The 25299-nt window shown below is 34.5% G+C and overlaps 1 protein-coding gene across 13 annotated transcripts in view; it reads right to left on the bottom strand.

Moving 5' to 3' along the window:
• The window catches only part of RAPGEF2 (Rap guanine nucleotide exchange factor 2), a 237481-nt gene that overhangs the window by 34744 nt on the left and 177438 nt on the right, over positions 1-25299 (bottom strand). For 8 of the 13 annotated variants that reach the window (XM_045991002.1, XM_045991024.1, XM_045991057.1 and 5 more), the window contains 5 exons: positions 24643-24708; positions 18021-18152; positions 7117-7294; positions 844-980; positions 78-236 (listed from right to left, as the gene is read on the bottom strand). In XM_045991002.1, coding sequence (XP_045846958.1) covers positions 78-236; positions 844-980; positions 7117-7294; positions 18021-18152; positions 24643-24708 — 672 coding nt within the window. The remainder of the gene's footprint in view (positions 1-77; positions 237-843; positions 981-7116; positions 7295-18020; positions 18153-24642; positions 24709-25299) is intronic. The other 5 variants (XM_045991033.1, XM_045991048.1, XM_045991076.1 and 2 more) reach the window with 1 other exon arrangement.

Here is a 25299-nt window from a genome sequence, read left to right as displayed (position 1 = left end):
ACCCCAATGGCATATAGGTGTTAAGCACAAAATATACATTTTTTTTTCAAAATATACATTTTTAATGATATTCATACCTGGCAGTCATCCACTTTCGTTCTCATTACTCCTTTCATGTACTCTTTGTCCATGGTAGGAGAGACACCGAAACTATTTCCCATACATAATATTTCTGCTTTTCCATCTGGATAAGTCACTTCCACAGAACCATTCAGAATCACTGACCAGGAATCCAGCTAATTCAAAAAAATGAAGACAAAGCAGAAAATTATGGTCATGCAGCTATTAATGCTAGAATGGTTCCTACAAATGATTTAGCAGATCTTTCACCTTAAGGATGGAATAACTCAAGGAAAATGAACTGTTTACTAAACTCAAAGAACAAGGAATAAAGCAAAGCACAGCCACATATCTGTGTTTTCCATACACCTAGCAAAGGGTGCATGCCATTCTGCTCTTTTAATTTGACCTCGGACGTTTTTCTCTAAAATAACACAAGAAAAAAGAATTCTTCTGCTCCCCAAAACATATGTAAGCGATATCAAATGATCACCATTGTCTCAATAAGATCATTTTGTTCTGACAAAAGGCATTTTATGAACATTCAAAGTTACAAAAATCTGAAAAAACATCAAAGTATTTCTATAAGTATCATATGAAATATTATTATAAAAATAGTGGATTTGGAATACTTTAACAATAAGTGTATCATAATTCTTGAATTACTCAAATTAATTGTTGCTTATTTTTTTAAGAGGAAGAAATAAGAATTTTCTTGTGTATATTTGCTGTTACTGAGAGACCCTTAAACAGAAACTTTAAGTGGTGGCAATGTTCACTGACCTCTTCACCATCATTTAACACTATGGTTCCAGCTCTTTCCACCACTGCAAACACCATCACAGCACAGAGTTCTCGTCTCACTGACATTGTCATATTGGCAAAAGCAGGCAACTGGTGCATAAATTCTAAGAGTTGTTCTGAAAGGCAAAAGATATTGTAAACACTACAACTTTTTTAAAAGCAAACATTCAAAAAGAATGCTTTAGGGTTCTTTTTAAATGTCCTACAAATGTGCCCACTGGAAAATATAATTACTTCAAATATTGTTAGTACAAAAGTTGGATTTCTTACAGGTATACAAAGAAGTGTCACTGTGGAAATGGTGACATTTACTTACTGATTTAGGAACAACAGTATACACTATAATTCAAATTCTAATTAGACAAATTCTAATTAGAGAAATTAACAAACTTCAAATGGGAAATTTCTATTGAAAATGAACTATGATCTTATTAAGGCTAATTAAAGGGTAAAATAAGCTGAAATGAAATAAAGCTCTGAGAATTCTCCAAAAAGTCAGTAGGTCTATTCTAGTGTCTTTTGGGCAAGTAGATGTCCAAAACAGCAGAAATAACCTCTTTTAATCTAAAGCTAGTCCAGGATTTAGAATCCAAAGGATAAATTTGATGAATGAAGACAAACCTATCAAAATTAATTAACTAAAAAAATTTACAACATTATGTGAGAAATACAAATGGAAATTGATATATTATTTTTTATTCCACAGACTGGCCAAAAAAGAGAAAAGTATGAACACTTCCTGTTGGCAATGCTGTGGAGAAACAGCTTAAACTTTGATACATTTCTAGCTGTTGACAAGATGGATGACTTCATAGTCTTTTCTAGTCCTGTGGTCTCTATTTTTAATTTTCTCTATTATTAGGTAGCTTTACTAACTACTTACTAAATGCTTTCCTTACTCTTCACCGTGGCTCCATGAGGCACATGTTTTCTTTCTCATTTCACAGGGGGAAGCAGGCTCAAAGTCATATAATTAGGAGGTGGCAGTGATACGATTCAGGACTGCCTGCCTGCCAAAGCTTCTGCTGGACATTATAGGTAGTGATAAAGAACACAAGGTGAATGGCAGACTTCATTTGAATAGTTATTAGTTCTATTACTGTGGAAAAGCTGATTCCCTTAAGCATGTTTCTGTCACTTGTGAAAGAACAATATATAGTTGAGACAATAAAATGAAATAGAGATAATAAAGTCCTTAGCACAGAGTAAATAATAAATAAGAACTGCTATTCTTTCATTATTATCATATATCATTCAAACTTTTAGCTAAGTAAAATTCTGGTACATTTTTCTTGTCTTCACCTAATGAAACTGTCCCTATGCATATTCCATCAATCTGTTACGATTTAGTGACATATTTTATGTTTTTGGATATACAGTAGCTTGTTAATTGCAAAAACAACACAGAATAGAAAGATATATTCTGTGAAAACATTAAGTGTTCTTCTCTTCTGATTAGACCCTACGTCATCCTTCCTGTATAAGACTTTTCATAACACAGGGTAGCTCCAGAATCAAAGTAACAATGGTAGGTGGTACTCAGTGTTCTTAAACCTGACCCAGACTGCCATGCAAAGAAATTAATTTACTGTTGCAAACCAGCATTTTTTTTTTGCAACTAATATTTAAAAAAGAAAAAGAGAATCAAAGCACATCACTTATAAAATACATTCTGTTTAATGAAACTTTTATTTCTGGAATGAGCAGGTGCATTTGTGTCATGCCATAAAGTATATCTATTCCTGGGCACAGTGATAAAGCAATTTCTAATGCTACTTCAGGAGGTGATCCACACCTATTATATACAGGAGGTAAGAATCATTGTTTTACAAATGCACGGACCTTTTGATTTGAAATATAAAGGCCAGTGTATAAACCCTGGTCCTCTGACTCGCCCATCACTGTTAGTTCTGCGGTTACCAGCTCTGCTTTCTTCAACTATCAGTCCCCTACCACTCACCATAAGGTATTAGAATATTATCTATAGAACACATATTTTGCTTTTTCCCCCTCCCCTACTGATACTGAATTTCCTTGGACAAATGAAGATTTATGATCTTAAGAAAATATGGGACTAGAAGTCATCAGAAATGTCTTAAATTTAACATTATATGTTTAGGCAACAATAAGTCAAATTACAACCACATATATGACTGAAGAATATGAAACTTATGAATATAAAGTATAAAAATATATTCAACTAGGGGCTCCTGGTGGCTCTGGTGGTTAAACATCTATCTGCCTTTGGTTCAGGTTGTGATCCCAGGGTCCTCGGATTAAGCCTGCTCAGCAGGGAGCCTGCTTCTCCTTCTGCCCACTCCCTATTCATGCTCTCTCTTGCTCTCTCAAAATAAATAAATAAAATCTTTACAAAAATATAATCAACTAATACTTGTTATAATGATCTGAAGTATCTTGCGTAGAAACTATTCTTGATTTTGGGAAGATTCCTGCTCATTAGTGGGTCATGAAATCAAGTTGTGCTATATGAATAATGACTATCATTAAAAAAAAGATATGATAGGATAGGAAATATCTGTGTGTCACACATAATATAGATAAATAATAAAAAGAGAGAAAAGATATAATTATAGTCATGCACATGGTTCTTTAGCCTCAGCTGAAAAACTAAAAATAAATAAATGCTTAACCAGATGATATCTAAGAGTTTTTAAGACTCTCAAAGATTCAATAATGGTATTTCTGGTTTTGTAGTAACTTCTGTTTATTACACTGGAGAATTAGAGCAATTAAAAAAGTAAAAAAATTTCTATCATAACCTTCAATAAATACATAAATATGAAATGAAGCATTTGGCTGTCAGGACTCAACATAAACTCTGGTTATGCCATAGGGATCACACAGACATAAGGAATTCCATCTGGGATGAGTAAAAAGATAGTTTCTAGGACATGGAAAGCAGCAGCCATGGATTGGAGAAGCAGGACTACTTTCTTCTATATCGCTTGGAAAAATCTATTAGAATCATATATTAACTAATACTATCTTATTAGGAAAGGAATATTTCTACTCATGAAAAAGACATTTTTAAAAATTTTTTTCTAGTCAGAGTGACATGCAGAAAACCCAGATAATCAACTACAGACATCATAAGCTACATCAGTATAGAAATTAATTTATCTTATTTGCTTTGCTTTAATTTTGTGTAAGAAATGATTACTATTAAGATTTTTTTTTTTTTTAATCTGTGGAGTTTTTTGGTGGTACGTTGAAGGGGAGAAAAAAAAGAATTCTTTGGAAGGAATCTTGGAAGTAGGTCTCTACCCTAATGTGTCAAGGCATCAAAACAAAAAATTAAATTTACAACCATTCAGTAATTGAGGACCTACAAAGTTATGAGTTGGAGAGCATAAATCAATAAAGTCCCTTCAAAGGACTGAAACACACCCAAGAATCTATGGGAATCCAAAAGCAATTTTTTTTAAATTCTTTCAGTTTTTAAAATATGATCAAATATTAGCAATTTCATTTGATTCAACTTAGATCCGCCCCGCCCCCCCCCCCGATACACCATCCCTTCCCATTTTTTTGTGGGGCAGAGGAAGGTGGTTAGGAAGAGATGTATCCAGAGAAAGCATCAATTATGTAGAAGGTTGTAGTTTATATGAAAGGTGTGTACTGTAACTAAATACTGGAAGGTGAGTTAGATTTAATAAAAGAAACAGCAAAAGAGCTAAAGAATTCTCACATGTGGTTCTGTTTTGGGGAGTTAGAATATAAAATCTTACAAATCTCTTGTAGACAAAGTACTCATTAGGTCTTATCTTTAATAGTAACGGTTTATTGTTTTAATTAGTATATTGAAAGAAGCAAGCATCAGAATCATCACAGCTTACAAGTGAATTGGCATTCGTGTAAATGTTATTCACTGGAGATTATATCAACAAGTCCATTAAGAAAAAAGACAGCTTTGTATTCTTCTGTAGGAATCAGCATAGCTTTTGCTTTCCAGAAATCGTGGAAAAGAAAGCTTCTTAGATATGAAGTGAAAATTTTAAATTTCCAGGAATGACTTTTTTTTTTTTTTAAGATTTTATTTATTTATTTGACAGAGAGAGAGACAGATCACAGGGAGGCAGGGAGGCAGACAGAGAGAGGAGGAAGCAGGCTCTCGGAGGAGCAGAGAGCCAGATGTGGGGCTCGATCCCAGGACCCTGGGATCATGACCTGAGGCGAAGGCAGAGGCTTTAACCCACTAAGCCACCCAGGCACCCCTCCAGGAATGACATTTTTAATAGTCATTATTTTCCTCCATAACTATACTAAAATAAACATATTCAAAAAGATGATACATAAATTTACAAAAGAATAATTTCCACATCAATCTTTTCATAAGCAGTGTTCAACCTAATTAAAAAAACCTGAACAAGGATTTTGGATTAAGATGGCAAACTGCACACACTTCCAACTTCACCTTCTCTTTAAAACTACAATAGAAAGATTTGTGAAAAGTCGGCAAGGACAAAGAGAATAGGACGGTGAAGTACGACTTTGGACGCTGGAAACCAAATGCAGTGTATGTGGTATAAGACATGAGTGAGTGAAACCCACTGTTTTTAGCAGGTAAAAGAGAACTATTCTCATTTATGCTGCAGAACCTCAAAACCCTTAAAAGACTTATGAACTGTCAGCACCTTTGGAATGGGAGTGGAGGTGGGAGAGAATGAAATGGGCTGGAGTCAGGGATGGACGTCTGTGAAGCCATTAAGTAACCCCCCAACCAGAAATTATCCAGAAAGGATTAACACAGAATGCATGCTTTATTGGGAGCCACAGACTCAGGTGGCTTCCTCTTTTCACTTCCTTCAGGTCTGAGCCCTTTAAAAGGACATTACCAGCCATTCCATCCTAAAAGAGGCTCCTGTTCAGTTTATTCCCCAACCTCCATCATTTCCTAATGCCCACTTTATTCTTCAGATTGCAACAGAGCAAGGACCTTAACTGCCTTGCCCCCCACTGAGTTACCAGGACCTAGAAACATGTTCAGTACATCCAAGGTGCTCAACTGTATTAGCTGAATAAATTAATGGTTACCGACACGTGATTTTCACCTTAAATACCTAGCAATTCCTATAAATTTTAAAATTATATTTTAAATGTCTAGTCCTAGTTGTTGGTTTTTCATCCTCAATTTTCTAGCGTATGTATATAATGTAAGTGGTAAAAGATTTTCTTCATGTTTGTTTCCCTCAAAACACATGGAACTGGCCACTCATAACTATGCCCTTGCAGTCCTGTATCTAACCCCAATAGATCCAGTTTCTTGAATTTGTCTTCAAATATATATTGGCCTCAAAAGAGTTGGCACAGTGGTAGGAAAGATAATCTGGCTCAGCCAAAGGTGGTTACAGATTCCAGGCCTGTGGTGGAGAGAAAATGCTCAACGAAGCTGCTCTGACTCCTAGTATTCGACGGAAGAAGATGGAGTGCAGAAGGCTTACTCAAACACTAAATGGTTATTATATAGTCAGCTCTTGCTCTGATAGAAATGTGGGTAAAGGGAACTTCAGGGGGGCACCTGGATGGCTCACTCATTAAGCATCTGCCTTCAGCTCAGATCATGATCCCAGGGTGCTGACATCAAGCCCTGCATTGGGCTCTCTGCTCAGCGAGAAGCCTGATTCTCCCTCTCCCACTCCTCCTGTTGCTGTGTCTCTCTCTGTCAAATAATTAAATAAAATCTTTAAAAAAAAAGAAAAGGGAACTTCAGGGATTAGGAAAACAGATGCAAAGCCACTTAAATTTCTAACTTTTGGGTGTACTTCAAGTCTCAACAACCCACAGCTCACAGGCTGCTAACTTGACATTTCATAGTTTTCTCTCACTCAGTCCCATCTTCGTATGGAACCACAGGAGAAGCAAACATGACAATCTTACCAATTGTCATTGACTAGTATTTACATACAGAAAACATGAGCTTAACAGGAATAGTGCTCACAAGAAAAACAATAGAAGTAACACTGGAAGACTACTTTTTCTTTTTTTCCCCCATAATCTAAAAAGGGGTTCATGGGCAAGGGTTGTAATTAGGAAGTTTTATTATTTGCACACTCCAGAACATAACTGAATAAAATTTATTTTTTTCAACAAATACTAGTTACTGTTTATGCAAGGGAAATTTATAAATTAATTACTTTTTAAAGCTTACTATTCTTGGGCTCTATTTTATTAGATCATTTTACCCTAAATTTTTAAAATTGCTCTTAGATTCATTTTCTCATCCAAACTTACCAATGTCATCGTCCGTCCTGTCAATTGGATCCTTCTCTAGACAGTCTCTCACAATGTCCCTACTCATCAGAGGATCCGACGCCCTCTCAATGTCTTCTTCATCATCGTCATCCTCAGAATCCACTGCTGTTTCTGGCAACCCACTCAGGTCCATATCACCAGCCTCACTTTCTGTGGCCTTAGAAGAGACCAAAACAATATTTTTTAATTATCTTAAGTAAATCTTTTGTACTCAAAGGAAATAAGAACAAACCTAATTTGAAATATTTAATTTTTAGTATATTTTAGTAAATTTTAGTATATTAACTTGTCTATAACTAAGCATGTATTCAATATCGATATCAAGCACCAGGCACTATGTAAAAGGAATTACTTCAACAAAACAGGAGTGAATTTATATATTACATTTCTAGTTAGAATTAATGATCTTATCTCAATAACTGATTTATCTGAGCTGTCATATGTACTTGAAATAGACTAAAGAAAAAGACAGTGTTTGTTTTTACTCTATTTTTCAAAGAGAATGGCTTAAGCTAAGAATTTAAGGTAATGAGTGATTTTGAGCAATTCCTTCCCCAAAAGAATAGGTGTGAACTTATTAATGCCAAGACTGAACAATTTCTTTCCTATTAGACAGTCCTTATGGAACAGTGAATCATAAATCGGAGGTAACTTGGTGAGTATGTGAACAAACATTAACATTTAGTGTGGCTATCCCAATGTCCACTCTCCAATTATAAATTACCAAAAAATGTTAAAAGACCATATGCCTACTGGTAACACATTCTTTCTTCATTCCTCAACACAAGTGACTGTATTGAATTCCAAGTAATCAAGATATACTCTACTCTAGTAATTGAACGTTTTTTGAGTCACAGTGATCTCTTCAAAATGATCTCTTCTGTTGGGCAATATCAAGGCTAGAACAGTTATCCTATTTAGGTCATTCTATGCCTATTGTGATTATCATCTCAATAATACATATGAATGTTATCCTATTACATACCCAGAATTCACTGTTTAAGCATAAAAATGAATTCAATTAAATGTTAACCGTGTAAGTCTTAAACATCACAAGCATGTTTTGCCAGATAAAATATTAAACTTTTGAAAATAGTTTGTTTTAAAACCATTAACTTTGTAGAAAACATGTATTATAAAGTTTACTAATGTTAAGTAACTTGCAGTCCACAGGGTTTTCAAAGACAATAATGACAACTTATTTTTAAGAATAGGCAAAACACATTAAAAATGAAAGAGAAAAACATAAAATGCTGAGCCTGATCATCATCACCATCATTATCTAACACCAAATACTTACAATGTGCCAGGAACTGCTCTGTTTTATGTATCTTAGCTCATTTAATCCTCAATACAATCCTATTAAGTAAGTGCCGTTACTGACTTTTATTATTATTCAAACATGCAAGTAAAGAGACATTACTTTTCCAAGGTCATGTTACTGATAAACTGCAGAATCCAAATCCCAACCCAGGATTCTGACACTACAGTCTTAACCAAACCTAATCTGTCTCTCTGTAACAGATACTTACATATGAATGTGGCTTTATATAAGGATCTACACTTTTTCTGTAATTCAGCTTAGTCAATATTTAAAGAAAAAATTTATTGTTTTTTTATCAACAAAGTTTAACTTTTCTCAAGTCTTGGTTTATATTGCCAAACGTAACATTTAATCTTATCTTTCAAAGCAGTACAAACAGGTGTTAATATTTTCTAAAGTTTAACAAAAAGAATTTTAATCACCTTTAGTTCTTTAGGTACAACTTCCTGAACTAAAATACATTTATGGTAAGAAAAACCTAAGGGGAAAATAAGTGAAGACAGAATATATAATGAAGACAGAATAATCAAAAATGGAAAACCTAATGTCTACAAAAGCTCTGTAAGTAATGGTCTTATATTACTGCTGGGGTTAAGACCATTATCAGCAGAGGTGCTCTAGGTGGGAGAGCAGTAAGACCACAGAATTAATTGTGGCACACTCAGAAACACACGTCCCGATTTATTCAGAATTGAACTGTCTCTAGATTGTACAATAAAACTGAGGTAGAACTTGATATGATGTGGTATGCCAAGACTGTGATCAGAGAAATTAGGCTAGCCCTGTTATTATCACCACTTTATTTCTGAAGTCTAGAAATGTGACAATGTGCTAATGCTTGCTATGTTTATATTTTCACACCAGTTTTGTCTTAACATTGAAGGTTATTATTCATCACCTTATATTTTCAAATATATAATTAGCCCTCTATATATTCTTTAATAAGAGGGGCGCCTGGGTGGCTCAGTGGGTTAAGCCGCTGCCTTCGGCTCAGGTCATGATCTCAGGGTCCTGGGATCGAGTCCCGCATCAGGCTCTCTGCTCAGCAGCGAGCCTGCTTCCCTCTCTCTCTCTCTGCCTGCCTCTCTGCTTGTGATCTCTCTCTGTCAAATAAATAAATTAAAAAAAAAAATAAAAAAAAATAAAAAAAAAATATATTTTAAAATACTACAGAATCCCCTTAATTTTTTTTTTAATCTTTAACTAAGCCCTAGGCCCAATGGGGACTTGAAGTCTCGACTCTGAGATCAAGAGTTATATGTTGTATTGAGTGAGCCAGCCAGGCACCCCTACAGAATTCCTTTTAATAATACCTTTTAAATAGAACTTGATAAACAATTTTTTAGGACTCTACTAATTCCATAATATTACTGTTTCATGAGCAATGAAATGTTTGGAGACTGGAGTTAAAAGTTTAATGAACAAACACCAACTGGCCTACAGAAGTGTACCCAGCTTAGGAGTGCCTGGAACCAATTAGTTACTGAATTTACATTTGCTAAACGAAAAACTTAGAGTTTAGTTATTCAAATCTTAGTTCTGACGTTTATAATGTGACTTTAGCAAAATTACTTAAACTCTATGAACCGAGTTTTATTGGCAAACTAGCATATCTTCCCATTTATAGGGCTGTTCTTGACTCAAATAAGGAGAAAGAAAAGATAGCTCATTACAGGTTACTTCAAAAGTCAGTCCCTTTCTGGGGCATCTTGGGGCTCATGATCCTGGGATTGAACCCTGTGTCCGGCTCCCTGCTCAGTGAGGAGTCTGCTTCTCCCTCTTCCTCTACCCCTCATCCCACTCATGCTCTAAGAAATAATAAAACAAAACAAAACAAAATAAAACAAAATCTTGAAAAAAAAAAAAGTCCCTTTCTCAAGAGGACATATTTTCTTATATGAGCACTGGCTTATCTTTACCTCCTCCCATCCCAGTAACGAAGCTTGCACACAATTTGCCTTGAATTTTCAATAAAACCAAAATTCTGTTCAATACTGCAACCTCTTATTGTAAAAAATGTCTCAGGCTAATTGTGACCATTAAATTCTGGCTAAACGGCTCATAAGATAATTATAAAAACAGTGATTCTACATTGAATGACCACCATGTAGCTAGTACTACATTTGATGTTTTTAATACATAATCATCTTCACATCAATTCAGCAAATTAGGATTATTACCCGACTTTTCAGATGAGAAAACACTAGGAAAATCAAATAACTTGTTCAACGTAAACAAAACCAAACCTAGTAATTGTACTGGGACTTAAAATCAGTTCTGACCAATACAAGCTAGTAAATACTCTGCACTATAATACTTTGCCTAGTTTTCTCAATAGACTGTCTTCATAAAGAAAATAGTTAAATCATTAAACATCAGGGAAAAGCAAATCAAACCACAATGAGATATCATCTTACACCTGTCCAGAATGGCTAGACCCACAAAGACAAAAAATAACATGTGTTGGTGAGGATGTTGAGAAAAAGGAACCCTCATGCACTGTTGGTAGGAATATATGTGTGAAGAACAGCATGGGGGTTCCTTAACAAATTTAAACTAGAAACACTGTACAATCCAATAATTCTACTACTGGATATTTACCCAAAGAGAATGAAAACACTAATTCAAAAGGATACATTCATCGCTATGTTTATTGCAGCATCATTTAGAATAGCTAAGATATGGAAGTAACCCAAGTGCATATCGACAGATGAGTGGATAAAGATGTGGCATGTGTGGGCTCGTGCACATGCACGCACGCACGCGCGCGCGCACACACACACACACACACACACACACACACACACACACACACCGGAATATTATTCAGCTGTAAAAAAAAGGAATTAGATCTTGCCTTGCCATTTGTGATGACAGTGGATGGACCTATACGGTATTATGCTAAGTGAAGTAAGTCAAAGAAAGACAAATACCACATGATTTCACTTATATGTGGATCTAAAAAACAAAATGAATGAATAAACAAAAAGAAGAAACTGACCTATAAATACAGAGAACAAACAGATGCCTGCCAGAGAGGGAAGGGGTTGGGAGAATGGGCAAAATGGGTGAAGGGGATGGGAAATACAGGCTTCCAGATATGGAATAAACAGATTAGGAGAATAAAAGTTACAGACAGTAGAGGGAATATAGTCAATATATAATATATTAACACTGCATGGGGACAGATGGTAGCTACACTAGTGGTGAGCACAGCATAATTTACTGACTTGAGGGATCACTATGTTGTACACATCAAACAAACGTAAAAATGTAACACTGTCAACTCTACTAAAAAATAGTTAAAATATAATAAAGCAATGAACTTTTTCTGCTTTGCTAAGTCATACAACATAAAATTTTAAATATATGTATTTATATATAAACATAAATAAAATGCTTGCTATTTTCTAGCTTCCTCCAAACTATAGTATTAATAAGATTAATGCTAGTCTTTAAACCCTTTTATTCTAAATAAAGATAAACACACAGGCACTTTATATTTAAAAAGTATCTGATTATATTTGTCTCAGGAGCAAGAAGAAAGATTTACATAATTCAGCGAGGCAAACAACTCCTGTCCTAAATTATAGATTTAGATGTACATTATAGTTAAATAGTAATATTCTAAAAAAAAAAAAAAAGTAATATTTTCAGATCAATGCCAAAAGCTCTATGATTTCCTGAAATCAAAAGGGACTACATATATTATACTATGAATACAGTTCTGAAGATGTTATTTTGCATTTTTAAAATTTTTTTATTTTTTTATAAACATATAATGTATTATTAGCCCCAGGAGTACAGGTCTGTGACTCGCCAGGTTTACACACTTCACAGCACTCACCATAGCACATACCTTCCCCAATGTCCATAACCCCACCACCCTCTTTCTAACCCCCTCCCCCCGGTCACCCTCAGTTTGTTCTGTGAGATTAAGAGTCTCTTATGGTTTGTCTCCCTCCCGATCCCATCTTGTTTCATTTATTCTTTTCCTACCCCCAAACCTCCCACGTTGCATCTCCACGTCCTCATATCAGGGAGATCATATGATAGTTGTCTTTCTCTGATTGACTTATTTCGCTAAGCGTGATACCCTCTAGTTCCACTTACTTTGCATTTTTAAAGGATATCAAGAAAATGAACAGAAGAAATATTAAATGCCATAAAGCTCCAGTGAATCATTAATTTAACTAAAATTAATTTATTTAACTAAAATAAAAATAACTACAAGATAGGTTTTATCATCAGGTATCAAAAATCATTTATGAAAAAAAGTTTTTGTTTATTAAATAAACCATGAATATCCCCATGGTTAAAAGAGTTGCTTACTAAGCATTCTTAATGTAAATAAATTTTGTGCAGAATTTCAAACATACATATTTAACCCAAAGAGTATCTAAGTCAGACCCCGATATAAATTTAGGGTAGAAGAAGGTTATATTGAATGCTAATGCTGATACTAATTTAACTGAGACAAGGAAGTAAGAACTACTTATAAAACCATATATATATAGAAAGTATGAAAATATATTTGGAAATAAGTTTAATGCTTGCAAAAGGCTAGTTTGTGTATTTTAAGTTATGCTGTTCTTAATTTTACACATTAATTTTTTTAGTTTCAACATAGGCTTTAAAAATATATTTATGCCTAAAAGACAGGAACAATTTTACAACTCTTAGTAAAAATTGTTAGGTTTCTTTCCAAAAACTATAATCATAACAAGTGTATGACCATCTATCTATAAATATTTATTATAAGTAAGAAAGTCTGTGCTAATTTGATAGGAAAATAGCATATTTAATCCTCATATACTCAATTACTAATATATTTTTAAATATTTTAAGGTACAGATATCTACATGTACTCTTTTGCAAATTACTTACTCTTATTCTTTGAATATTGTTATATGGTGAGCCGAGATTTTTCTTATTAATCTGTATAAGTGAGTTGTATTCTTTTCAAGATTTTTATTTATTTATTTGACAGAGATCAGAAGTAGGCAGAGAGGCAGGCCAGGGTGGTGGGGGTCGGAAGCAGGCTCCCTGCTAAGCAGAGGGCCCGATGTGGGGCTCAATTCCGGGATCCTGGGATCATTACCTGAGCTGAAGTCAGAGGCTTCAACCCACTGAGCCACCCAGGCACGCCAGTGAGTTGTATTCTGACTTTAAATCTTTGCCTCAAATGATCTTTTAATTATTAATTTTTTTTATTTTTATACCATTAAGAGTTTACTAACTCTTTAGTTCATATGGAATTTAATTTTAATTATGATATAAGGTGAGACTACAGGGGTGCTTGGGAAGCTCAGTCAGTTAAGCGTCTGATTCTTGGTTTTGGCTCAGGTCATGATCTCAGAGTCATGAGACCTATCCCTGTGTAGGGCTCTGTGCTCAGCATGGAGTCTGTTTGAGATTCTCTTCTTCCTCCTCTTCTTCTGCCCACCCCCCCAGCTTGCACTCTTTCTCCCTCTCTCTCATAAGTACATACATACATACATACTTTAAAAAATAAAATAAATAAAAAATAAAGTGAGACTATAAAATGACTACCCCCACCTCAAAGATCATTTATTGAAAAATCCATCACATTCTTCATTGATTTGTAAGGATTCCTCTATTACATATTACGTACTTACACGTGAATTCCATTTTACTTGACTTCTCTGTTCTATTGATCTATTTCTGAACAACTGCTTCCAGTCCACCAAGCTATTGTTCTGATAATCACACTATGTAGCTAGGATCTTATCACAGCTAGAACTGCACTGTCTCATATCACCAACTTAGGCATTCTATTTTCTACTGCCAACAAATTCCTACCTTCAACCGCTTTCATCTGTTTCCAAGATAACCCTTTTCCAACTCATGACCTTCAGTCTTCAAGACTCTACTACCTTCTATGCTTAGCTTTCACCCCTCCAGCTTGTGAACACTAATATTTCAATCACATTCATTCAATACACCTTTATCCAATGCCCACAATTTCCTGGCTCTAAAAAGAAAATGGAGATGAGACAGAGAAGTTCCCTATCTTCTTGAAACTATCATCTTAGTAAGCAGACAGAACAACACAGAAAGCAATAATTATTTCAAACAAAGTCTAAACAAAAGGACAGGAAAGAAACCAAAATGTAGGACCTACATTTCAGAAAGTAATAAGGAAAGAACTCTCTGAGAAGACAGTACTTAAAAATGAAGGCAGAAAAGATCAACCTAGGAGAAAACACTCTGGGCAGAAGGCATGCAAAAACAAAGCTCAGCAGTTAAAAAGAGGTTGGCATGTTGCTTCATCCGTCTTTGTGTTACACTCATTTAACAAAACTCCAGGACTGGGTGAAGCCAAGTCTTTGCTTTCTTTTTACTTAACAGGACAGAGGGAAATCACTCTGCATTTGATGGCACCATCTCAACTGAGCTTCCATTACTCTAGACAATTTGCTCTCCTACTCCCTGAAACTTCTATTTCAAAATTTCTCTCTGCTTAAAACTCTCAACCTGTCAATCCTCTTACTCTCAACAAATGAACTCACCTCTTCAGAGAAAAAAATTGAAGCCATGAGAGAGAAACACCCTCAACTCCCAAACTCCCCACCCCAAATCCACCATGATAAATATGTACCTTTTAAGACAGAGGAAGGTTACTCTTCTTAAAGCTAGTTATTCCACTTTGCTCTCGAGCCCCCTTCCTCTCACCTTCTCAGAAATAATATTCTGCCCTTTTCTCTCTGGTACACAGCATTCAACTTCAATCTCTCTGTGCCCGTCTCACAAGCATTTATACTCACTTCAATATCACAACTTTATGACTTAGGAGAAAGCCCTCTTAAGTCAGAATTACACAAAGATTTAATGGCTGCCATGGGAGATAGTTGTCCATCCCTGGAAATGTTCAAGAATAAACTGTATGCTTCACTGATAGAAAAGCAATAGATTAAGTCGGTCAGAGACAAATACCATATGATTTCACTCATATATGCAATTTAAGAAAAAAAAACGGATAAACATTGGGGAATGAAAAAAAAGAGAGAGCAGAAGGCAAACTACAAGAGAGACTCTTAACTACAGAGAACAGACTGAGGGTGGCTGGAGGGGAGGTGAAGGGGGATGGGCTAAATGGGTGACGGGTATTAAGGAGGGCATTTGTTGTGATGAGCACTAGGTTTTGTATGTAAGTGATGAGTCACTAAATTCTACCCCTGAAACTAATATTACACTTTATGTTAACTGATGAGAATTTAAATAAGAACTTGAAACATTAACAAATGAACATTAAAAAAAAAAAAAAAATGAAAAAGAAGAAGAAAGAAAAGCAGTAGAGGATTCAAACACAAGACTAGTCACTGACTCAAGTGCATTTGTCAGGTTCCTTCTCAACTTAAGAATTTCTGATTTAAAAATAATGGAAAGGTCTATCAGGGATCTCTATTAAATGTTTAGTTTTGTATAGCTAATAGCAAATCCTTAAACACGCCTATGGATTTTTCCGTATGAAGGATATAAACTTAACAGGCTACATCCCTACCATCAAATTTGAAATGAATAGCCTTGAAACTCAACTAAAACAAAACAAAATACACAGGGACCCTCTATTCCACCTATATACTCCAAGATAAAGTCAGGCTGCAGGCAGACCACGTCAGAGCAATTTTGCGTTCTTACCCACAGTCTAGATTCTCACATATTTCCTTACCATGAAGAATTTCCTCATGAACGTACCCTAGCCTACTCAAGGATTAAACACATAAAGCTGGAATTCCCTTCAGAATATGCCCCAAGAAATTATTTGAATACCTTACTTCATTCTTATTATAAATTTGCCTTCTAGGAGTTCCATTCAGGTTTGTATATACTTCAGATCTTTAAAGTGTACAATCATCTTGAAGTTTAGAAGACAACGGCTCTATCATGATATTTCAGTTACCATAAAGCACAGCTTTAGTTATACTGTTCACTGTTTTAGGATAAGGGATACTTAAGTAAATGTTTTTAAAAATCAACTTCTAAAAATAAGCAGTACTAGCCAGTGGAGGGAGGAGAGCAAAGTTACCCTTATCTGCCACCTTCTCCTCTAACGTTTGAAAAATGGGATTACTTCCTAAAATTTTAAGTAAACACTTACAGTAAGGTATCTATCTTTGCATTTATATTCCATCAAACTAGAATTTTTAAAAGTTACTCTAAAGAGGCAAGTAATATTTCTTATTGCAAAATAATAAATTCTTAATCAGCCAAAAATCTGCAAATAATTGCATTTGTGTCTTTCGATTATTAGTTGGTAAACTCTCACAATACCCCTGAATTATAGGAAAGTATATACCTATTACCTCCTTCAAACAAAACTAATTTTCTACAATATACTAAATTTAGAACTTAAATATTTTTGCCCTGATGGTATTCTAAGTGTTTATTTTTAGTTTTTTTTTTTAAATAGAAATTTAGCAGTGCCTGAATATTTCAATGATACTAAAACTATCATCTTTCTAAAGGAAAGCATTTCTTGGTCATCTCATTCACAATTCCTAGGAAGACAGTGTTATGTGCTTTTTATTTGAAACCATCCAAAATCCCATATTAGTAGCATTTATTTAAAGACATCTCCACAAACAGACCTTTTTTGCAGTATTTTAGTCACTTTTCCTAAATTTGCATATTCTAAGCCAATGAACTCTTCCTTACCAATTAAAATTATTTTGCTTTTAAAACAGTTTTGGAATTCCATAGTCCTAGTTTCTTTTCTATCCATCAGTATCATAAGAATTTATTTTAGGGGCGCCTGGGTGGCTCAGTGGGTTAAAGCCTCTGCCTTCGGCTCGGGTCATGATCCCAGGATCCTGGGATCGAGCCCCGCATTGGGCTCTCTGCTTGGCTGGGAGCCTGCTTACTCCTCTCTCTCTCTCTGCCTGCCTCTCTGCCTACTTGTAATCTCTATCTGTCAAGAAAATAAATCTTTAAAAAAAAAAAAAAAAGAATTTATTTTATACACATAACCAAATCTATACAAAATTTAAAAATGCAAAAAAAAAAATAATTCATTGATCTAATCATAATAATCTCAAGATTTTAATTAGAAAAACTTACTATACGGCATAATTCTGCAGTTTTCCCCTACAGTTTTAATTAAGAATCAAAAACCTTATATGTCTGTAGTCATTTTTATATAATATTTAAAGTCAAGAGAAACATCTCCATTGTAACCACTCTATTTAAAACTCTGATAATTGGTAATAACAGAGGCAAATACAATTAGACAGTAGTTCTACTCCCTGAAACAAACATATTTTATATGTTATATATATAAAATATATATAACATATTATAACATTATAATATATTGTAACATTTTGTGACATATAACATTATAAATATATTAACATATAATAAATAACATTATAACATGTAACATATTGTAAATATTATAACATTAACATTTTATGTACCTATATGTACATATAATATACACATATATATTTACTTTATAGATCCTATCAATTAAGAATCATAAAACTCCTTGGCATACATAAAAATGAAGCAAATGACAAGGAAAACACTTTCTTACCTGGTAGATATCAGAAAGACTGCTGCTTCCAGAATCACTAGTGATACTACATCCTGAATGGCTAGAAGAAACGTGCGTCACCTGTGGGTGGAGACTATCAGTAAGGTGTAGTTTTGTGAAATCTGCAGGAAGCTATGGAAGGAGCAGGAGAAACAGGATTACAATTTGAATCAAGAACTCTTAAGACACTGAAACATTTCATTATATTCTATCTATACCATTACCCAAAAATACTAGGAAAGATCTTTCATTTTTCAAGATCACAAATTACTAAATATTGTCCAATGTATCAAAAAAATCACAAAATAAACTTGTAAAGTTTATGGACATTCAATGAATCTTAATACTACATTCAGTGTTTAAAGAGGTGGGTTTGGTGGCACCTGGGTGTGTTAAGCCTCTGCCTTCAGCTCAGGTCATGATCCCAGGGTCCTGGGATCGAGCCCCGCATCGGGCTCTCTGCTCAGTGGGGAGCCTGCTTCCCTTCCTCTCTCTCTGCCTGCCTCTCTGCCTACTTGTGATCTCTGTCTGTCAAATAAATAAATAAAAATCTTAAAAAAAAAAAAAAGGTGTGTTTGGAGGTGCTCACTTGGATGAGCAATTACTTCAGTGAGTGACAATTTTCTAAGTATACACCACTGAGGAACTTGGTCTACTATTATTTGTTAGCCCCACAAATATAACTTTGAAGCAAGAAATAGCTTAAATAAGAAAACAGATTTAAGGTTCTTATATGCCCAAATGCTATTTAAAAGTAAAGAAAAGGGGCACTTGAGTGGCTCAGTCGGTTAAGTAGCAAAGTGTTGATTTCGGCCCGGGTCATGATCTCAGGGTCCTGACATCAGCCCTCCAAGGAGGACCGGGCATGGAGCCTGCTTAAGATTCTCTCTCTCCTTCCCTCTCTGCCCCTTCCCACTCCCTGCTCATGGCCTGCTCTAAGATAAAGAAAAAGTAAAAAATAAAAATGAGCATTTTAGAACTGATAAAATGTATTGTTATATAAGTAACTGTGCTAAGCTCTATGGAGAAAATAGAAAAGAATGCCTTCAAAGAACTTAGACTTGAGAAAGTCATAGACATTTACCTATCTATACACATACACATAAATATCAATTTTCTATTTGTTCATGTTTAAACCCTAAAAAAAAGAGCTTCTGTGGAACAGATTCACTAAGTATCCCTCAAGTGCTTCTACAATTCTCCCATATAACAGAGAAAGTGAATTGATAAAGAAAATATCCATGGGTTGCCTGGGTGGCTCAGTCAGTTAAGTGACTGACTCCTAATTTTGGCTTGGGTCATGATCTCAGGGTCCTGGGATTGAACTCTTCATTGGGCTCCACATTCAGTGGGGAGTTGGCTTGAGGATTCCCTCTCCCTCTGTCCCTCCCCCTGCTCTCTCTCAAATAAGTAAGTAAATAAACCTTAAAAAAAAAAAAAAGCATCCATATATTTGTCCATTCAACAAATATTTACTGACTCTTTCTCCCCTTACAATGTGCTAGTCAGTGAATGAGACACTAAGAAAACACTGACTTAAGAATTTTATACTCTTATAAGTTATTACCAGTTCTTTTGAATTAAAAAAGGGGGCACGATTTATATGATCCCACTTATTGTACTATTGGCCAGTAATACACTTGGCATTTCAAAATGTATATTGACATCATGCAATACTGGTAGCATTTTCGATTCCCTCCCTACATAATGATCCTATTTAGCCGTTGAATAATAATAAAGAATGTTAAAATAAAACTTAAATAAGAGTTTATCTTAGCAACATTCCCTTTTCTCCTTTGATCTCCTCCTTTTTCTCTTTCCAAAAACAAGATGCCATTCCATAGATTAGAATAAGTTTTCCAAGGGAGGTAATTCAGTTTTATGACAATGACCAATGAATTATAATACCTCAAAGTTTCAAAGAGGAAAAATCTATTTATAGCCCATAATTGTTCAGATATGACTCAATAAACGTACTATATTTAATAACATTAAATATAGTCTGTATGGAAATATTTTTGACTTCATAAGAGACAAGGAAAACACAGAAAAGACCTAAAAATAAAGTTATTAGGGGGCATCTGAATGGCTTAAGCATCTGCCTTCAGCTCTGGTCATGATCTCAGCATCCTGAGATCAGCCCTACATCAGACTACCTGCTCAGCAGGGAGTCTGCTTCTCCCTCTCCCTCTGGCACAACCCCCTGCTCATGCTTCCTCCCTCTCTCTCTCTTTCAAATAAATAAAATCTTTATTAAAAAAATAAAGCTATTAGGAGATATATGATTACATGCCAAATAAGTGGACAAAAAACACATATGTTAGAGGAGCTTAGAGAAGTGAGATATTTACTCAAATGTGTGAAATCATTGCAAACGTGACATATCTCACTAAGAGTGTTGTTTTTTTAAAAACCTGATAATTGAAGATGCTGTGAAATACTAGATAAAATTTAGGAGAATAACAATTCTCGTATAAGAAATAGATAGGTGAATAATTCTAATTTGAGAATTTATATATATATTTATCCATAATGTAGAATGGTGAAATATTCGCAGGATTTCTTCATGAACAATTTGAAGATGGAAATCTGCCAAGATGTACTAATAACTATGATTTTGCATGTTGTTAAGTGATAGATATCAGATATTAAAATGTGTCCAAAACCAGGATAAATATCCTTCATCGTCTGCATTTCCACTTAATTCAGTTACTCACTGCAGAAGTCAACTGGGGAAACGTTACTCAATGGTTCAGTGATTTTAAAAGGCATAAATCAATGCATGTAATTATAGAACAATAAACTTATTTCTACTGATTATTTTTTATAGGCATGACTCAGGTTGACATGTGTCACATAGTGTGATTTTTTTTAATTAGCTTAAATTTGTCAAATGAAGACAACTATCTAATGAATTTCCACTCACTAGACACTTATTTACTCAAGTCTCATAGGACTCTCTTCTCTTCAATATCCATTAGCTGGTCATCTTTCCTAACAATTTGCTCTGTGGAAAGTACTAAGAGCTACAGAGCTCTAAATCTACTAGAATACACATGGGTCCAGCCTTTATATACTATAGTCTCTTCAACTATGCTAGCTTATAGCTACAGATACCAGAATTACATACCTATGTTAGGCTAAGACTCATAAAAAGAATTTACAAAGAAAAAAAGCCTTTTCACTCTAAAGAATTCAATTCTATGTTATAAATACTTATTGAGTATCTGCTATGTCAGACTATTAGGGCCACGGAATATAGAGGTAAATAAGACAGTCCCAATTCCAAATTAACTTTTACTACCCAAAATGTTATTGAAACAGGTGTTACTTACAATAGAAAAAGAAATCAAACATACTTTTTTTTTAAAAAAATGGCTTTTATCTCCCTCCACCACCTGTATTTTTTGCAGAGCAGCATGAAATGTTATATAAATAAATATATAAATTATGCATACATAATTTAGTATTAACTGAATACTTCTTTATATTAGAACAGATGCCACGTTTAAGGAAGTTTAAAAAATTTAAAAAATTTCCCCGTAGATTGGTATAATAGTATCATGAATAAATTTTATTGACAGTACACCTCAGCCAAGGTTCCAGAATGGGAGAAGTTGTGGGAGCTGTTTCCATAAAGGAAGATTATGAAATGCACTGCTTTGACCCAGACAGCTACAATACTCTGGAATAATAGAGACACTGGAGCCCACATCTAGGGGAAATAGTCTTTAAGAGGCAAATGAACTAGACAGGGATTGGAAGTCAGGGGACAAGTGTAGTGCAGGAAGCCGTGTTTAAACATGAGGTCAAACACAGAATCCCTAGGAGGTATAACTCGTATTCTGAGTAAAATATACCAAGAAGGGGCACAATATGGCAAAGACAATAAGATTCATTTATTCCAAATTTTTCTAGACTTGACCCAGTGCCTATTTAAATTACTATCAGTATCCTCTTTCATTAAATTTCAGATTAAACCAGGGCTGTGAATTATCTTGTGGTGCTAGCCACCATTTATAGCCAAAACTGTTCAAAATATAAGACAAAGTTTGAAGTTGGGACTATATACAGTAATTACCTGAATAAAATTAAACAATAATTAAACTAAAGGGGAAATTAACACATTTTATATATTTTAATCTTGATATCAATATATTTCACAATTAAGAACACAATTTAAAGGAATCTCATATTTTTATCATTTAAATATTTTAACTATTTGATACATGAACATATTACTGTTTAAATTTCTCCTGGATCAAGCAACCTATATTCCCAAAAATATGGTACTTGTGGATCACAAGTGCAATAAACTTCTGTCAGGCAAATGACTGAATCATAGTTTAACAGCAAACACTATTAACTACATAAAAAATACAGGGTAATATTAAAATCGTATTGTTATATGCACAAAGTGAGCATAAACAAAATTCATCATAGTTTCATATAATCTGGGTATCAATTATATAATAACTTCTTTCTGTTTTGGAAGAAAAAGGGATGTTACAATTGGCTGTAAACAGGTACTATACAAAAAATTTAAGTCTCGGGCGCCTGGTGGCTCAGTGGGTTAAAGCCTCTGCCTTCGGCTCAGGTCATGATCTCAAGATCCTGGGATTGAGCCCCGAACCCGCATAGGGCTCTCTCCTCAGCTGAGAGCCTGCTTCCTCCTCTCTCTGCCTCTCTGCCTACTTGTGATTTCTGTCAAATAAATAAATAAAAATCTTTTTTTAAAAATCCCTTTAAAAAAAAGTCTCATTTAGGAACAGGCATTTGATAGTCTTTGATTTATTAGTTAGTCCCATGACCGGCATTTATAAAATTACTAGTTAATAAATAACTCTGTTTTGAACATAAATGCATTGAATTTGAGTGCCTTCAAGTCTCTGACACCACCAAGTCAATACTTTGTTGAAATGGTAAAATTCTTCAAAGTAATGATAATGTAGTAGAAGCTAAGATGGCTGCCTTCTTCCCTTTCCATCTCTCCCCACCAAGGACTTCTTTATGCTCTTGTTTTTAAGCTCTACAAGGAACAGTTGGTTATTATTGGACATGTAATGGAAATGGACTAGAGTTTCATGTTTCACAGTGCATTATCATTAGCGTAGGGGGTTGCTAAGAAATCCAACAGTTAAAAAACAAAACAAAACACAATTACTGCCACCAACATTTGAAATTTATTTCACTGAGAAATTTCCCAACTAACCTTTAGAATCACTTTATTTCAAGAAATAATTACAACAAAACACGCAAGGTTTGCATTAATTGTTGGGATCTACATAATCCTCCCTTTATCTTGAGTGACACTATCTAAAGTAAGTTAAATATCATACTTAGTGACCCAAACCTAACTTTATATTAAATTATATTCCTAAGAATTTACCCAAATGAATACTGCTTTCCTCCTATCATCACTAGAGTTTTGTGAGTGTTCTTTATGCTCATGTTTTAAATCTCTGCAAGGAAGAGTTGGAGAGTTGGTATGTTACTGGACACATTTCCTATTTTTCTCTGAGATGTTCATGAAATACAGTCTCTTATATTTTTTCTACTCATTTTCACTTATTGGAAACCTAAGTTGTGAGGACTAAATGAATGACTGGGCATAAAGCATTTACGATAGAAGTGTGTTCGCTTAATGATAATTACCACACATGGATGCTGTGTAAGACACAGGTCCTTTCTAGGTCTAGAATTTCTAATGTAGCTAGAATCCAAGAGTAGATACCAGTGGATTACTGAGAGGGGTTTAGTGGCCAAAATCATCCAGCCACAAACACTGTCCCCTTACCCACTTCAGAACTCAAGTTGTGTTAAAAGCAATTCATATTTTCTCTCTCTGTATCTGTATACACACAGGCACACACACCCCTATTTTCCTTTTAGTACTCAACTGTTCAGGTACTACTCATCCTGACACTCTCTGACCTACTTCTATACACAGCTTGAATAGGCAGGAATATTATTTAGTAGTTCATTTTAAAGGCCACTTCATAATACAATCGACTTTTGTATCTCTCAATCCTGATATTTCTTTAAGAACACCAGAAAAAGTAAACATTTGGATTCCTGAATATTATTCATCAGAAAACATTTTTGTTTCCCTTATACCTTATGGTACATTCTAGATCCAATACTTATTCTTGATTACATCATCCATCAGTTTTCCACAAAGAGAAAGATATTTGTATGTTCTGTAGTTTCTTTTGTGTATAAACATAAAAGTAAGAAACAGGTTTTTCCAAAAGTATCATGAGATAATAATTTAATAAATGAATAGATCTAATTTATTTCTCATTAAGATACATGGAGACTTTTTTAATGTCGATATGACTATGTTTCACAGAAGCGGGTCTACAAGAATTTGCTTTATAGCTACTAGAGAAACCTGACAAAAAGTAGTAATTTGTAAGAACATTCTCCCAGCTTCCTGCCAGGCTCAAAGACATAAGCTTCACATCAACATATATGGAGTTATCCTCTGGTCAATGTCCTCCTCAGTCAAACAACTTTGGACAAGTTAATTAACTTCTGTGCACCCTAGTTTCTTCTATCAAATGAATATAACATAATACAATGACTAAATGAAATAATCATTGTGAACCACAGAATCTACCTTACTGATGCCTCTCTCTTCCTTTTCATTCCCTCTGCCATTTTTCCAGTCAAGGTTCTCCATCACCTTAGGTCAGACGTTTTTCAAATACAATGAAAAAAAAAAAGAAAGAAAGAAAGAAAAAGACCTGACTTATTTTTGACACTGTTATAGCTAACACTACTATTATAGTAGTTTACTTATGATATATATTCCCCCAAGCCTATATATTACATTTTAAATAAACCATATGTTTATAAAGAGGAGCTCACTGCTTAGAACACTATACTAAATTTTGTAAAGTGAATAACCTCATTATCATGATATGCTTATAGTCCAATTACTCTCTTTTATAAACATTCAAATTGTCATAGCTAAGAATTCTCTCAAGGTGATAACATCTTGGGGAGTTTGTGCTTTTGTACAAATAGTCTTATGATGTTTGGCTGCAAAAGCCTCCACGTATTTGACCCAGACACATGCTGAAACCTGGTATGGCTTAACCACAATAAGATACTCTTTCTATCCTGAGGACACTGCTGGTAGAGGACTGTCTGAACAGAAGATACCACTGAACAGGAGTAAAGTGCGAGTTTAGTTGTGTTTTGTTTCAAAAATTCCTTGCTACTTTCCTACATGAAAATAATGTGTTTTTTTTTCTTTTTTTTCCATTTTATT

Source organism: Meles meles, chromosome 2 (assembly GCF_922984935.1).
Source record: "Meles meles chromosome 2, mMelMel3.1 paternal haplotype, whole genome shotgun sequence".
Lineage (NCBI taxonomy): Eukaryota > Metazoa > Chordata > Mammalia > Carnivora > Mustelidae > Meles > Meles meles.
Note: the sequence above shows the minus strand (reverse complement) of the source record. Positions and strands in the feature narration are given on the sequence as shown.